Below are 17,045 nucleotides of genomic sequence, written 5' to 3' on the forward strand. Positions count from 1 at the left end.
CAGAAGCTTTGTATTTCAGATAAATGCTGTTCTTTTGAACTTTCTATTTATCAAGGAATATATTCCTTAATGGTTTTAATATGAATTAAAATAATATAATATTAATTTATTAAATTATATAGTATTATATAACTAAGATTTTTTAAAGATATTTTCAAATATAATATTTTTCAGATTTTTTTTTATATATATATATATATATATATATATATATATATATATATATATTTATATATATACTTTTTAAGTAACTTGGAACAAGCTTACATGATTTATATGAAATTTTTTTTAGAGTTTTATGAAAATTTCAAACCATTATTTGTCATTGTCAATTACACTAATGATTGATTTCTTTTTAATTTAATTCAATTATTTATTTATTTTTGACTTTTTATGACATGGAAGGATTTATGACACTGCAAGTTTTCAAATTTGAAAAACAAAAATGAATAAGACTTTCAGAGTGTAAATTATATATTTAATAATTTTTCCCGGATGATTATTGTGAAAGTAAATAAAACTTTGCATGATATTTGTACATCGTTGCATGAAAATGTTTGAAAGCAATATAAATACTAACATTACATTTCAAGTATCTTGACACATCTTTTTTGATTTTATGAAAAATAAACTTTTTATGATCATCACAAACATCCTTATTTGTCAATGTCAATTACAGTAATTATTGCTTTCTTGAAAATGTCAGATAATTTGGCTTTTTTAAGCTTTTTTTATGTCATGGAAGGTTAGTTCAGCTTGTCAAATATAAAAAAAAAAACATGTTCAAGATTATTAAAACGTTTATTCAAGGTATAAATAATATATTTAACAAATGTTTGCTAACTATTGTTGTGAAATTAAAGCAAAACTTGTAGGATAGTTGTACAATATGATATGAAAATGTTTGAAGCCAGTATGAATACTAAGATTTAAGCCACAATTTTTTAATGATTTTATTAGGGATGCACGATATATCGGCTACCATATCGGTATCGGCCGTTATATGTTCATTTTTAATGTTAGCGTTATTGGGCCAATAAGAAATTTTGGGCGATATATTAAAGCTGATAAATAATGGCTTGTAAAGGCGACACTTTTGTTTTTGTAATCGAATTATATAAAAATTTGAATTTAGATTTATCAGCCAATATATCGGTTATCGGTTTTCAAATATAAAGAATTATCGGTTATCGGTATCGGCTGATATATGTTCATTTTAATGTTATCATTATCGGCACAATAAGAAATTTTGTCCGATATTTTAAAACCGATAAATAATGGATTATTTCCTTGAGCTGAGACACTTCAGATGCGCACTGTCTGCCATGATGGTTTTGAATTGCTTGAAATATGATTGAAATCATTGAAATATAATAAGAACATTATAATTGTGTGTTTTGGTCATGGATTTTAATGGTGAAACTTTAGTTTTTGTATTCAGGCTCTCAAAAATTATATAAAAAATTTGATTTAGATTTATCGGCCAATATATCGGTTATCGGCTTTCAAATATAAAGAATTATCGGTTATCGGTATCAGCCGATATATGTTCATTTTTAATGTTATCATTATCGGCACAATAAGAAATTTTGTCCGATATTTTAAAGCCAATAAATAATGGATTATTTCCTTGAGCTGAGACACTTCAGATGCACACTGTCTGCCATGATGGTTATGAATTGCTTGAAATATGATTGAAATATAATAAGAACATTATAATTGTGTGTTTTGGTCATGGATTTTAATGGTGAAACTTGAGTTTTTGTATTCAGGCTCTCAAAAATTACATAAAAATTTTGATTTAGATTTATTGGCCAATATATCGGTTATCGGCTTTCGAATATAAAGAATTATCGGTTATCGGTATCGGCCAATATATGTTCATTTTAATGTTATCATTATCGGCACAATAAGAAATTTTGTCAGATATTTTAAAGCCGATAAATAATGGATTATTTCCTTGAGCTGAGACACTTCAGATGCACACTGTCTGCCATGATGGTTATGAATTGCTTGAAATATGATTGAAATATAATAAGAACATCATAATTGTGTGTTTTGGTCATGGATTTTAATGGTGAAACTTGAGTTTTTGTATTCAGGCTCTCAAAAATTACATAAAATTATTTTGATTTAGATTTATTGGCCAATATATCGGTTATCGGCTTTCAAATATAAAGAATTATCGGTTATCGGTATCGGTCAACATTTTCATATCGGTGCATCTGTAATTTTTATGGAAGAAAAAAATTAAGTTTTTATGATAATCTCAGACATTATTATTTGTCAGTTACATTAATGATCTCCTGTGAGACTGAAATAACCAACTAAACACATTAAACGAGCCTCACATCTGCTGCCAGACTGTTATGTGATAATATGATAAACATCCGGTTTCTTCAGATGTGATGCCGAGCGTCTCTGAGGAGCCATTAGTTCCTGTGACGTCCGTCCATCCGAGCGTCTCCGTCTCTCTGTCAGTGTAAAGCAATATTTCCTCTGGTTATTATTCTAGTAACTGAGATATGTGACCCAGTTTGTTAAGTGAGTTTCTCGGGTAATCTGATTTTTACTCCTCCAGACTCTTCCTCTCCTCCCTTTCCTGAAGGCTTTCGTTGCCTCGGCTCTTCCTTTCTATTTTTCCTTTCAGATTCAGACCAATTGATCAGTTTTCTGTGTGTGTGTGTGTGTGTGTGTGATGTCTCGCAGCATGGACAGTTAGCTGTGTGTGGGTGCACAAATGTTGCGTTCGGGGTTTGGCAGGTTCCCATCAGCATGTGTTTCCTCTCTCTCTCCGTCGGTCCGTGTGTTTGTGTCTGTGGAGCGGAACAGACGCACATGTTCTCCTGCTGGAGTTGAACACACGGTACTGAGAGCGGATCGGCGCTTACTTCAACCTCACACACACACACACACACACCTCACACACACACTTACAGATACACACAGTGAGCAGACGACTTCATTAGGCCTGAAAGGTCAAGTCTCCAGTGAATCTATCCGTCTGTCATTGTAAGAATGTGTTAATCAGCTGAGTTTTATATGAATATGATACTTGAATATGAATCTTGAATGTCTCAGTAAATGATGTGTGAACGCAGACTTTGAACTATAAATATCTCTCTGTTTTACTTCTCTTTCTGTGTGTGTGTGTGTGTGTGTGTGTGTGTGTGTGTGTGTGTGTGTGTGTCTCAAGGGAATGGGTGTGTTCTTTCTCTCCATACAAATGTGTCATTCTCCGGATGCTGTAATGCGAAACGTCATTTGACTCAGTGCTGCTCGTGACTGATTTCATGAGAATTGACTTTATCAAAGTACATCATGGTGTGTGTGTGTGTGTTTCAGTGTGAATCAGAGACACTGAGATCTCAGTTCTGACGGTGTGTTTGTGTGCTAATGAGAACCACACCTGCCTTTCATGAGTGCTCACTGTGGGAGAACACACACACACACACACACACACACACACACACACACACACACAGTTAGCAGGTGAGCTTCACCTTTAATCAGATTACACGCATAAGAAATCACTTTACGTAATTCACTGTCAAACACAAACCTCTGTGTGGATTGATGGAAATAGCGTGGTAACCTCATGCTGCTGGTTAATCGTTGTTTGACATGTACCTCATCCCGTGGGGTTTTGTTTCTTTACTCCACCCAGCTGTAAAAAGACAAAATCACATCTGATGCAGAATAATGCCACATTGAAAAGTCGGAAATTGTTGGTTTTAAATGGAAAATGTTTTTAGAACAATGACTCCTGTGCAATAGTGAATATGTTTCCTATGCAATGACGTTAGCCAATCAGAACAGTGTCTGTTTACAGGAGCCATGCCTTACAAACTGTTTCAGACAGAGGACAGAATGAAGGTTGACATAATTGTTTTTCCGCGTATATGTTTTTTTTGTGCAAAAAACCTCAAGGAACATATTAAATTAATTAAAAAATCCAAGTCGTGACCACTTTAAAGGTGCAGTAAGTGATTTCTAAAAAAAAAAAAAAACACTGTTGAAAGTGGATCGGACTGAGCACCACAACACACATGAGGCCAATCAGCAGTAGGGGGTGTGTACACTCATGATGGGGAGGAGAGAGAGTGAGCCAGTCAGAAATAGGGGGTGTGTCCACTCATGATGGGGAAGGAGAGAGTGAGCCAGTCAGAAATAGGGGGTGTGTCCACTCATGATGGGGGAGGAGAGAGAGTGAGCCAATCAGAAATAGGGGGTGTGTCCACTCATGATGGGGGAAGGAGAGAGAGTGAGCCAGTCAGAAATAGGGGGTGTGTCCACTCATGATGGGGAAGGAGAGAGAGTGAGCCAATCAGAAATAGGGGGTGTGTCCACTCATGATGGGGAAGGAGAGAGTGAGCCAGTCAGAAATAGGGGGTGTGTCCACTCATGATGGGGGAGGAGAGAGAGTGAGCCAGTCAGAAATAGGGGGTGTGTCCACTCATGATGGGGGAGGAGAGAGAGTGAGCCAATCAGAAATAGGGGGTGTGTCCACTCATGATGGGGAAGGAGAGAGAGTGAGCCAATCAGAAATAGGGGGTGTGTCCACTCATGATGGGGGAAGGAGAGAGTGAGCCAATCAGAAATAGGGGGTGTGTCCACTCATGATGGGGGAGGAGAGAGAGTGAGCCAGTCAGAAATAGGGGGTGTGTCCACTCATGATGGGGGAGGAGAGAGAGTGAGCCAATCAGAAATAGGGGGTGTGTCCACTCATGATGGGGGAGGAGAGAGAGAGTGAGCCAATCAGAAATAGGGGTGTGTCCACTCATGATGGGGGAGGAGAGAGAGTGAGCCAATCAGAAATAGGGGGTGTGTCCACTCATGATGGGGGAGGAGAGAGTGAGCCAATCAGAAATAGGGGGTGTGTCCACTCATGATGGGGGAGGAGAGAGTGAGCCAATCAGAAATAGGGGGTGTGTCCACTCATGATGGGGGAGAGAGAGAGAGAGTGAGATGGGGGAGGAGAGAGAGTGAGCCAATCAGAAATAGGGGTGTGTCCACTCATGATGGGGAAGGAGAGAGTGAGCCAGTCAGAAATAGGGGTGTGTCCACTCATGATGGGGGAGGAGAGAGAGTGAGCCAATCAGAAATAGGGGTGTGTCCACTCATGATGGGGGAGGGGAGAGTGAGCCAATCAGAAATAGGGGGTGTGTCCACTCATGATGGGGGAGGAGAGAGAGAGTGAGCCAATCAGAAATAGGGGTGTGTCCACTCATGATGGGGGAGGAGAGAGAGTGAGCCAATCAGAAATAGGGGGTGTGTCCACTCATGATGGGGGAGGGGAGAGTGAGCCAATCAGAAATAGGGGGTGTGTCCACTCATGATGGGGGAGGGGAGAGTGAGCAAGAGGGAGATTTGAAGAAACACTAGAAAGAGAGATGGCTGAGAGACATTACAAAAGAGAAAAAGAGGAATGTTCAATGTTCTTTTTTGTTCTTCCTTGTCGATCATTTGTAATCTTTGGTTTATTTTTGTGAAGCATTATTTTGCTTTGTTTCAGTTATGGTAAAGAGACATCCACTCTTGCATTGTGTGTTTGTGTATTTTGGGGGCGGATCAATGAAGGGAGGGGTGTGTCTGTTTGGGTTGATTTCAGATATCAACAGTGTTCAACAACGATTCTCAGAAATCACTCACTGCACCTTTAATTGTTTTTAGCTTGTTTATACCTAAAACATGGAAAGCTCTTCAAGTGCAGTAAGACACAAATCTCATGCAGTGTTTTTTTATTATTATTTATTTATTTTCAGTTTGGAAATTTATTAGTCAAAAGTTGTAGAAAGACTGTGATTTCCAGGCCAGGAAAAGTCATGAAAATTAATAAAATCATATAGTTCATACTCTGCTCTAAAATATCTAGTTGACTAGACTACTCCATAAAATTATTTTTAAAATCCTTTCCATTACTCATGAACATCTGGAAAAGTTAGGGCAATGTTGTAAATGACAGCAGAACAAACATCAGCGTCACAGCATTGATTATCCTGCTCTGTTTGGTTTCTAGCTAACGTGTGTTTCGTCTTTGAGCTTCCGGTGCTGGAACATTTTATGGCTGGAGGACCATAAATGTGAACTCATTTTCATAATCAGTAAAATGACCTCTACAAGGTCCAGTTCTGCTCTACAAGAAATGTGTTGTAGTTTATGATGATGTTTATTACGTGTTTGTTTATTATCATGGACGGCGGTGACTAGCTGTACTGTATATACAAACAACAGAAGTCTGTGCAATAGCTGAGTGTGTGTGTGTGTGTGTGTGTGTGTGTGTGTGTGTGTGTGTAGAATAGAGAGTTATTTCTAATGGTTGTAGACTAGGGCTGGGTAAAAATATTGATTTCTCGATTTTAATCAATTCTCATTTTTACGAACCAATATTGATTTTTAAATCCCAAGAATCGATTAGTCTAGTCTGTTTTCAGTTGATGAATGAGCAGAATATGTAGCTCCTCCCATCCAATAAATCGCAATAATCTTTGTTACTTTTGATATGAAGCAAAGTCTCAGATTTCAAATGACGTCCATCTTATTATGAGATTCAAAAAATAAATAGCGTTTTGGCGCTGTTTAATGTGGCGTGACAGATCGCTTTAGCGCCTCAGTTAAAGAGAAGCATGTGATCATCCTCTCCTCCGCTTTAATACCAGTTACAGCGAAATAAACATGCATGAACATCTGAAGGTATGTTAAAATATACAGTACAACTTACTGAAATCCGTATCATGTCTCGTGTAATCGCTCAATCAGTGTTTCAACCTCGGAAAGACTCAATAAAACAGCTTCAATGTCACGTGACGTCACATTTACCTCAGAAAAACATATTCAGTGACCATAAACTCATTAGTCAGCTAGAAAAGTGACTCTAGAAAGCAACATTCTGATAAATATAGCTATGCACCGTTACATATTCATTATCATGTGCTTCAATATTTAATGCATGTTTGAATAAATCAGTTATGACAGCCGCGATTTAAATGTTTATGTTTAAAAAAAACGAATTGGAGTAGAAATATGATTATGTAATTCTAAACTTTATTCATAATGAAAACATCATTGAGTGTAATTTAAGTGTTTGTATATAAATAAGTTAATTTAATCAAATTGAAATCGCAATCAAATGCATGTGAATAGTAATCGAATCGTGAAAATTGTGTCAATACTCAGCCCTAATGTAGACTATATTATTTTTATAAAATATTACATGAAAAAGTATCCTGTATGTTGTAATTTTGCATTTTTTATAGTTTCTTATATGTATGAAAATATATAATCAAATAACGCAACCAATTTTTATTTTCATAGATGCCGACACCATCGTTACGATTCGTATCACTGTGTATCAAGTGCTGAAATTCAGATACACTAATGAGCATTTGGTTTCTGACCAATCACAAGAGACTGGACCATCTGACCAATCAGAGCAGAGCAGCTCTCAGAAAGGCGGGGTTTAAAGAGACCGAATCCTTGATTGAAGCGTTTCAGACACTGAGAGAAAAGAGATTTAGATCTTATAGAGCTGTTCAAGGCTGCCTGGATTACTGATGTGTGTGTGTGTGTGTGTGTGTGTGTGTGTGTGTGTGTGTGTGGTTCAGGTATTCCCTACATTGTGGACATTTTTTGGTCCCTATATGAGGAAAACAGCTTCGAAATGCAGTTTTCTGTGGGTTAGGGAAGAGAATATCCAGATTAAACCGTTTAAAAATCATTGTGTCTATGGAAATTCCCATAAAACATGGAAACCCGTGTGTGTGTTTTCTGTAATTAATCTTGTGTGTATTCTGTATTATGTGTGTGTTTCAGGAACTCGTCTTTCCTGTCCATGAGGTGAACACACAGTTGTTTGTATTGTCAGAAGGATCCTGACACACTTTAAACACAGCATGTGCTTCTGTGTGACGGTAGTGCGCTGCAACTGCAGGACTATCGGAAAAACCCTGTCAAAACAATTCAATTGTCTGCTACTTTCCATTAAAATAGCTAAGTAAACCTGTGTGTGTGTGTGTGTGTGTGTGTGTGTGTGTGTGTGTGTGTGTGTGTGTGTGTGTGTTATCCAAGAGAACACACTCTCTGGATTGTCAGACTAGTCGAGGTGAAGGCCAAAATGGATTAAAAACCCTTAACAAGTCAAAACTACCCAGAACTCTCTTCTGAACAGGCAGATTTCCTGTAGATTTCAGGCACTGACTTAGAATTAATAGACTTGAACAAAATATAAATTTATATATATATATATATATATATATATATATATATATATATACACAGTACAGTCCAAAAGTTTGGAAGCACTAAGATTTTTAATGTTTTTAAAAGAAGTTTCATCTGCTCACCAAGGCTACATTTATTTAATTAAAAATACAGTAAAAAACAGTAATATTTTGAAATATTATTACAATTTAAAATAACTGTTTTCTATTTGAATATATTTCACAAAGTAATTTATTCCTGTGATGCAAAGCTGAATTTTCAGCATCATTACTCCAGTCTTCAGTGTCACATGATCCTTCAGAAATCATTCTAATATGCTGATCTGCTGCTCAAGAAACATTTAATGTGTACAATTGTACAAAATATTTGTGTACAATATTTTTTTTCAGGATTATTTGATGAATAGAAAGTTCAAAAGAACAGTGTTTATCTGAAATCTAATCTTTTATAACATTATAAATGTCTTTACTGCCACTTTTGATTGATTTAATGCATCCTTGCTGAATAAAAGTATTCATTTCTTTAATTTCTTTTCAAAAAAATAAAAATAAAAATTCTTACTGACCCCAAACTTTTGAACGGTAGTGTATAATGCTACAGAAGCTTTGTATTTCAGATAAATGCTGTTCTTTTGAACTTTCTATTCATCAAGGAATCCTGAAAAAAAAAGTACACAACTGTTTTCAACATTGAAAATAATCATAAATGTTTATTGAGCAGCAGATCAGCATATTAGAATGATTTCTGAAGGATCATGTGACACTGAAGACTGGAGTAACGATGCTGAAAATTCAGCTTTGATCACAGGAATAAATTACTTTGTCAAATATATTTAAATAGTACACAGTTATTTTAAATTGTAATAATATTTCACAATATTACTGTTTTTTACTGTATTTTTAATTAAATAAATGTAGCCTTGGTGAGCAGACGAAACTTCTTTTAAAAACATTAAAAATCTTAGTGGTTCCAAACTTTTGGACTGTACTGTATATATATATATATATATATATATATATATATATATATATATATATATATATATATCTCAGTATCAGCTGCTGATGTGAAGATTGTTCATTGCTGTTCTCACACTTCCACTTGTTTATTCATTCATTCATTCATTGTCACTCAGTTACTGGTAGACATCAGTGCGCCACCTACAGGAGGAATATAGAACATGATGTGTCATTTCAGCTTGAGGGAGCTGATGACCTCTGTGGGACAATATCATACACACACATAAATATAAATATTTTATCAGACTTAAAACTTTTATTCATTAAGGACACAATAAATTGCTCAAAAGTGATAGTAAAGACATTTATAATGTTACAAAAGATTCTATTTCAAATAAATGCTGTTCTTAAGAACTTTCAGTTCATCAAAGAACACTGAAAAATAAAATGTATCACATTTTTCACAAAAATATGAACAGTTTTCGACACTGATAATAATCATAAATGTTTCTTGAGCAGAAAATCATCATATTAGAATGATTTCTGAAGGATCATGTGACACTGAGGACTGAAGAGTAATGATGCTGGAAATTCAGCTTTGATCACAGGAGGGTCATTCTGTGTCAAATCAACCAAATTTTGGAAACATCCCAGGCTCAAATTTTTGATTTTGTTAGAGGACCTATAATGCCCATTTCTCAGGATGTAATATAAGTTTCTCCAGAATGTGTCTGTGAAGTTTCAGCTCAAAAAATCATTTATTATAGCTTGTCAAATTTGCCCCTATTTGGGTGTGAGCAAAAACACGCCATTTTGTGTGTGTCCCTTTAAAAGCAAATGAGCTCCTCTTTCCAGAAGAGGGCGGAGCTTTAACAGCTCAACAACAACAAAGCTGGAGAATCTCACGCAGCCAAAATGAGGATTGTCAGTAACGGTGTTCAGCCTTACATTGTTCAAACCGGAGTCGACACTGATGGAGAGACTCAGGAAGAAGTTACAACTTTTAGACGTTTCTGAATGGTTAGTGGATAAATTGATGTAGTTGCTGTGGAGTTGATTCAACTCATCCACTAGCATGTGCCGTCATGTTCATCTTTTGTGTTGAATTGACCCTCGTTTGTGAAGCAGTCCGGCGTAAAATGACGCCATGTCAACAACACTCTACTACAACAACTCTTCCTCTTCTCTAAAGCAGCCCAACATGGCCCCGCCCCCTTTGTTGAGTGTTCTCAGGGGCGGGGTTTATGTAAATTTTAGGGTTTGTGATGTCACAAACCTGGGAAGAAGCTTGTTGTAGTCCCTTAAAAGCGATTTCTGTAAAAGAAAATATCTCCTTTGCATTGAACTTTGAGCGTCGTGACTTTGCAGATGTTGTTTATGATCAAACAGCAACATTACACACTAACTAAAGTTAAAAAGTGAAATCATAATCAACCACGTCTTCAATATATTTAGATATTTTTGGAGAAAGACCAACATAAATAGTGATGAAAGCCCAGATATTAAATGTCACAGATGTATATTTACGTGTATATTTAAGTGACAATTTGGATGTGGAGCCAGATTAGAGGGGTGTAAAAATAACTTTATAAAGTTGTCAGCATCATTATTTTATTTCTACACAGAGATTGGTAGTTCTATTAGTAAAATCTGTTGACTTTATCAATCTTTGTTTCATTATATCCCAACGGCGACAGTTCAAAAATGGCAAAAAGCACTTCTTGTGTGTTTTTTGCCTCAAGTTTGCATGTCTGTAACTCGAGAAGTATTAAAGATATCTTAATATCCTTTTAGATTCTGGTTGTTAAAGGTGCCCAAGAATGCTTTTTCACAAGATGTAATATAAGTCTAAGGCGTCCCCTGAATGTGTCTGTGAAGTTTCAGCTCAAAATACCCCATAGATTTTTTTTAATTATTTTTTTTAACTGCCTATTTTGGGGCATCATTAACTATACACTGATTTTGGCAGCGCCGCCCCTTTAATTCGCCTGCTCCCTGCCACACGAGCTCTCAACTATATTACAGTGCATTTACAAAGTTCACACAGCTAATATAACCCTCAAATGGATCTTTACAAGATGTTCGTCATGCATGCTGTATGCATGCTTCGAATTATGTGAGTAAAGTATTTATTTTGATGTTTATATTTGATTCTGAATGAGTTTGAGGCTGTGCTAACGGCTAATGCTACACTGTTGGAGAGATTTATAAAGAATGAAGTTGTGTTTATGAATTATACAGACTGCAAGTGTTTAATAATGAAAATAGCGACGACTCTCGTCTCCGTGAATACAGTAAGAAATGATGGTAACTTTAACCACATTTAACAGTACATTAGCAACATGCTAATGAAACATTTATAAAGACAATTTACAAATATCAGTAAAAATATCATGATATCATGGATCATGTCAGTTATTATTGCTCCATCTGCCATTTTTCGCTGTTGTTCTTGCTTGCTTACCTAGTCTGATGATTCAGCTGTGCACAGATCCAGACGTTAATACTGGCTGCCCTTGTGTAATGCCTTGAACATGAGCTGGCATATGCAAATATTGGGGTCATACATATTAATGATCCCGACTGTTACGTAACAGCCGGTGTTATGTTGAGATCCGAGTGTTTTCCGGAAGTCTTTTAAACAAATGAGATTTACATAAGAAGGAGGAAACAATGGGGTTTGAAACTCAATGTATGTCTTTTCCATGTACTGAACTCTTGTTATTTAACTATGCCGAGGTAAATTCATATTTTTATTCTAGGGCACCTTTAACAAACTTTCTCTTTGGTGTCTTCATTTTAAAGCCCCTCGATGTTTCAATTCCAGAGATATGGAGATCTTAATGCGGCTCCATGAGTAAATTGGTACACATTTTCAAATGTGGGTCACTTTGCACTTTGCAGTATCAAGATATCTTAATATCCTTCCAGATCCTTCCTTTCCTTTTAAAATCTTCATTTTGTATATAGTTCAGTCCCATAGATATGGGGATCTCAAAGCAGCTCCATGAGTAAATAGTTGAATTTTGAAGTGTGTGTGAAAGGGAAACAGTGAGTTTACATTAGCTGTCGTACCTGCCGGTCGGGTCTCATTCCTGACCTGTCTCGGTTTCCTCTAACCCGTCGTCTGTCAGTCTGTACTCATCATGGCTCTGTGGAAGAGAAAGCTTCACATCTCCACCAGACGTAAGCGGAAAGCTCCTCCAGAGTAAGATGTTTGATATTATTGATTTATTTCTGTGCCGTTCTGTCACATGATCAGTGCATTTGATCTGTATTGTGTGTGTTTGATCTGCGGTGTGTGTGTCTTCAACTCGAGTTTAGCTCAGGGTGTTTTGCTTTTTGAAGATGTGAAAGATGTGTGAATGTGGTCCTAAAAATAGGTATACAATTCACTCGTTTAATTTGAATCATGTGGATCCAAGCAGGTTGTTTTAGTGCGATTAACCCACAGTTACTAACTTGACCTGACGTGAACTAGAGAGAAAGACTTCAGCTGTTATCATTTCGGTCATGTGATTAAAAACTTGATTGTGTGTCTCAGCTCCTTCCTCTTTCGCTCTCTGAGTAAATATTAGTTTTGTTTCACCCACTCATGAATGTTTGCTGTGTCTCTCCAGGGCAGAGAAGACAGAAGTCCTCAGTGATGATCTGCTGCAGGTGAGTGAAGTGGGTTTGTGTGTTTGTGAAATATAGATGTGTGTGTGTTCATGTCTGAGAGTGTGTGTGTGTGTTTACAGGTGGAGAAGCGTCTGGAACTAGTTAAGCAGGTGTCTCACAACACACACAAGAAGCTGACCGCATGTCTCCAGGGTCAGCAGGGTGTGGACGTGGACAAGCGGTCCGTCAGGTCGCCTTCGGTGAGTCACGACCCGTCTGTGTCCGTCATTCAGAACGCATCACTAATTGTTAGTCGACCAAAAGTTTTCACTTTTTTCTAGTGATTAAGTATGTTTAATTCATAAAATTTAATTAAAATTAAAAATGAATTAAAACAAATGAATCAGTCGGACAAATCATTTACTGAATCAACTCGCCGATGAATCATTCACTGAATCAACTCACTGATGAATCAGTCGGACAAATCATTCACTGAATCAACTCGCTGATGAATCAGTCGGACAAATCATTCACTGAATCAACTCGCTGATGAATCAGTCGGACAAATCATTCACTGAATCAACTCGCTGATGAATCAGTCGGACAAATCATTCACTGAATCAACTCGCTGATGAATCAGTCGGACAAATCATTCACTGAATCAGCTCGCTGATGAATCAGTCGGACAAATCATTCACTGAATCAACTCGCTGATGAATCAGTCGGACAAATCATTCACTGAATCAACTCGCTGATGAATCAGTCGGACAAATCATTTACTTAACTCACTGATGAATCAGTCGGAGAAATCATTCACTGAATCAACTCACTGATGAATCAGTCGGACAAATCTGAATCAACTCGCTGATGAATCAGTCGGACAAATCATTCACTGAATCAACTCGCTGATGAATCAGTCGGACAAATCATTTACTTAATCAACTCACTGATGAATCAGTCGGACAAATCATTCACTGAATCAACTCACTGATGAATCAGTCGGACAAATCATTCACTGAATCAACTCGCTGATGAATCATTCGGACGAATCTGAATCAACTCACTGATGAATCATTCGGACGAATCTGAATCAACTCGCTGATGAATCAGTCGGACAAATCTGAATCAACTCGCTGATGAATCAGTCGGACATATCATTTACTGAATCAACTCGCTGATGAATCAGTCGGACAAATCATTCACTGAATCAGTTCGCTGATGAATCAGTCGGACAAATCATTCACTGAATCAACTCGCTGATGAATCAGTCGGACAAATCATTCACTGAATCAACTCGCTGATGAATCAGTCGGACAAATCATTCACTGAATCAACTCACTGATGAATCAGTCGGACAAATCATTCACTGAATCAACTCACTGAATCCTTCAGAGTGGATACTGAACATCTGATTCTTTTACCGAACTGCAAATCATCATTATATCCTGGAGATCGCGAGTAAAAATAGAAACATAACCACACAAAAATAAACGAGAACCGTCAAGAGATTAAACAATCGTGAGACGAACATAATGACAGACAGGTGCAGATAATATAATATGTAACCATAGTAACAAACAAGGACATAATCAGAAAAGAAGGAAACCGAAACTAAACAGAGCAGGGAAACAGGAACTAAAGGAAGCAGAAACAGAATATCAAGTCCATAATCGTGACAAAATACATGTTTATGATGGTTTGTTTTTAGATATACATGAACAAAGAAGTTCAGTGACATACATACAGTTATCGGAGTGTATTTTTATCAGCCAAAAGTGTGTTTTCTAAAATATATATGTGTGTGTTTGTGTTTCCGAGCAGAAGAAGCTTCCTCTGACGTCTCTGGCTCAGTGTCTGGTGGAAGGAGCCGCTGTTCTGGGTGACGATTGTCTGCTGGGGTGAGAGAGCGTCTCTCAAACACTTAAAGCTTAAAGTGCTCCTAAAATGCTCAGAATTGTGTTTTGTCATCTCCTACAACTGATTTACACTCATCCAAGGTTAAATGCACTTTAATTTTCTCATAATATCCACTGCAGCATCAGCTCTTTTCTCTCAGTGTCTGAAACGCTTCGTTCAAAGATTCTGCCTCTCTAAACCCCGCCTCTCTGAGAGCTGCTCTGCTCTGATTGGTCGGAAACCAAACGCTCATTATCATATCTGAATCTCAGCTCTTGATATGAACCGTAACGATGGTGATTACCGTATCAATCTCATCAAAGTGGATTTGCTTTGGCAGCAGAAAACAGCGTCTTCTCGACATGAACAACACAAACCAAACTCTTCCAGTTTTGGATACAACTGCAGTGTTTGTGGGCGGGGCAAAGAGACGCTGTTCAGCCAATAGGCTGGCATTATGCAAATTAGTTACAAACCCAGCATGAATTGAGACTGGAATTATTGACGACTCGTTTCAGTTCAGAATCGCTTCTTTCTTTTAGGAGACAATAACTTTGCAGAGGTTTTACATTCACAGTCAGCTCTGTTACATCATAAAAGCATGACAGAGGCACTTTAAATGATCTCTGTATATTCTGGTGCTTATTCTGAATGTTCTTGTGCAGCAAGATGCTGAAGATCTGTGGAGAGACGCAAGACAGACTCGCTCAAGAACTTCAGCTCTTCGAACTCCAGATCGAGCGAGACGTCGTGGATCCGCTCTACACTCTCTCTGAGGTGTGTGTGTGTGTGTGTGTGTGTTTATAATACCGAACTAAAATAAACTAGCTCTACATTTCCATTTCATTGTTTTTATGGCCAACTTTGGTCTTGTGTTATTTTTTAGTTTTTGTTTTATTTTATATATATATATATATATATATATATATATAATTAAAGGAAATCAAAGGACGAGCTAAAATATTTACTTAAAGTCCCACTGATTTTGAGATAATATTTCAGTAATTTAACAACATATTCATGCAGGTCAACACTTACAAAAAAATATGATTTTTTTCACTTTTTATTTTACAATTATTTATGTAATTATTTTATAAATAAAAATATTTCATTTTTTATTTATTTGTTTGTTTATTTTACTTTTCTATTTTTTAATTATTCATTATTTTAGATTGGGGACACTTAAAAATAACGTGTTGAACAATTTGTGTAAGTGTTTTATAATAGCAGTAAGACTGACGCACGTTTTTTCTGTTTATCTGTTTATTTTTTCATTTGGTTCCTCAAAGGTTGAAATTATTTATTTATTTTTTATTTTAAAATTATTCGATTTTTTAAAAATTGTAATTATATTTTTTTCTCATATATATATATATATATATATATATATATATATATATATATATATAGATAGATAGATACATATATATTTTTTTCTCTCACATATATATATTTATATATTTTTATTTTGAAATTAATTATTTTAATTGTAATTATATTTTTTCACATATATATTATATATATATATATATATATATATATATATATATATATATATATTTTCTCACATATATATAGTTTATTTTGAAACGAATTAATCATTTTAATTGTAATTACATATTTTCTATTATATATATATATATATATAATTTTTTTATAATTATATAATAAAATATAGATTTTTTTCTAGAATATTTTATTATATAATTTTAAAGTAAGTTTTTATTTATTTCATTTATTATTTTTCATTTATTTAGTTTTAATTATTTATTATTTTGGATGGGGGACACTTAAAAATAACGTGTTGAACAATTCGTGTAAGTGTTTTATAAAAGCAATAAGACTGATGCGTGTTCTTTCTGTTCATCTGTTTATTTTTTCGTTTGATTCCTCAAAGGTTGAAATTATTTATTTTTTTAATTGTAATTATATTATATTTTTTCTCACATATATATATTTTTTTTTTCTCACATTTATTTATATATATATATATATAGTTTATTTTGAAATTAATTAATTATTTTAATTGTAATTATATTTTTTAATTAATATATACAATTATATATATAATATTGTATTATATAATTTTAAAACACAATTTTATTTATTTCACTTATTATTTTTCATTTATTTTGTTTTAATTATTTATTATTTTGGATGGATGACACTTAAAAATAACATGTTTTATAAAAGCAATAAGACTGACATACATCTTTCTGCTTATATGTTTATTTTTAAGGTTGAAATTCCCAACATTCAAAAGCAAAGAAAACATTTAGCCAAACTGGTACTGGACATGGATTCTGCTCGCACACGGTAAGATATAACCATAGACTTGCATTGTTTTTATGTAAAACTCTGTATAATTAC

General features: G+C 35.4%; 1 protein-coding gene across 5 annotated transcripts in view; it reads left to right on the forward strand.

Annotated features, from left to right (window-relative positions):
• Nucleotides 1–17,045, forward strand: part of arhgap44b (Rho GTPase activating protein 44b) — a 50,791-nt gene that overhangs the window by 17,844 nt on the left and 15,902 nt on the right. For 2 of the 5 annotated variants that reach the window (XM_048171030.1, XM_048171033.1), the window contains exons 1-6: nucleotides 11,993–12,387; nucleotides 12,800–12,839; nucleotides 12,920–13,039; nucleotides 14,601–14,677; nucleotides 15,341–15,452; nucleotides 16,915–16,991. In XM_048171030.1, coding sequence (XP_048026987.1) covers nucleotides 12,326–12,387; nucleotides 12,800–12,839; nucleotides 12,920–13,039; nucleotides 14,601–14,677; nucleotides 15,341–15,452; nucleotides 16,915–16,991 — 488 coding nt within the window. In that variant the 5' untranslated portion in view covers nucleotides 11,993–12,325. Of the gene's footprint in view, nucleotides 1–11,987; nucleotides 12,388–12,799; nucleotides 12,840–12,919; nucleotides 13,040–14,600; nucleotides 14,678–15,340; nucleotides 15,453–16,914; nucleotides 16,992–17,045 lie in introns of those variants that run through there. The other 3 variants (XM_048171034.1, XM_048171032.1, XM_048171031.1) reach the window with 3 other exon arrangements.

The sequence above is a fragment of the Megalobrama amblycephala genome, linkage group LG20, assembly GCF_018812025.1.
Source record: "Megalobrama amblycephala isolate DHTTF-2021 linkage group LG20, ASM1881202v1, whole genome shotgun sequence".
Lineage (NCBI taxonomy): Eukaryota > Metazoa > Chordata > Actinopteri > Cypriniformes > Xenocyprididae > Megalobrama > Megalobrama amblycephala.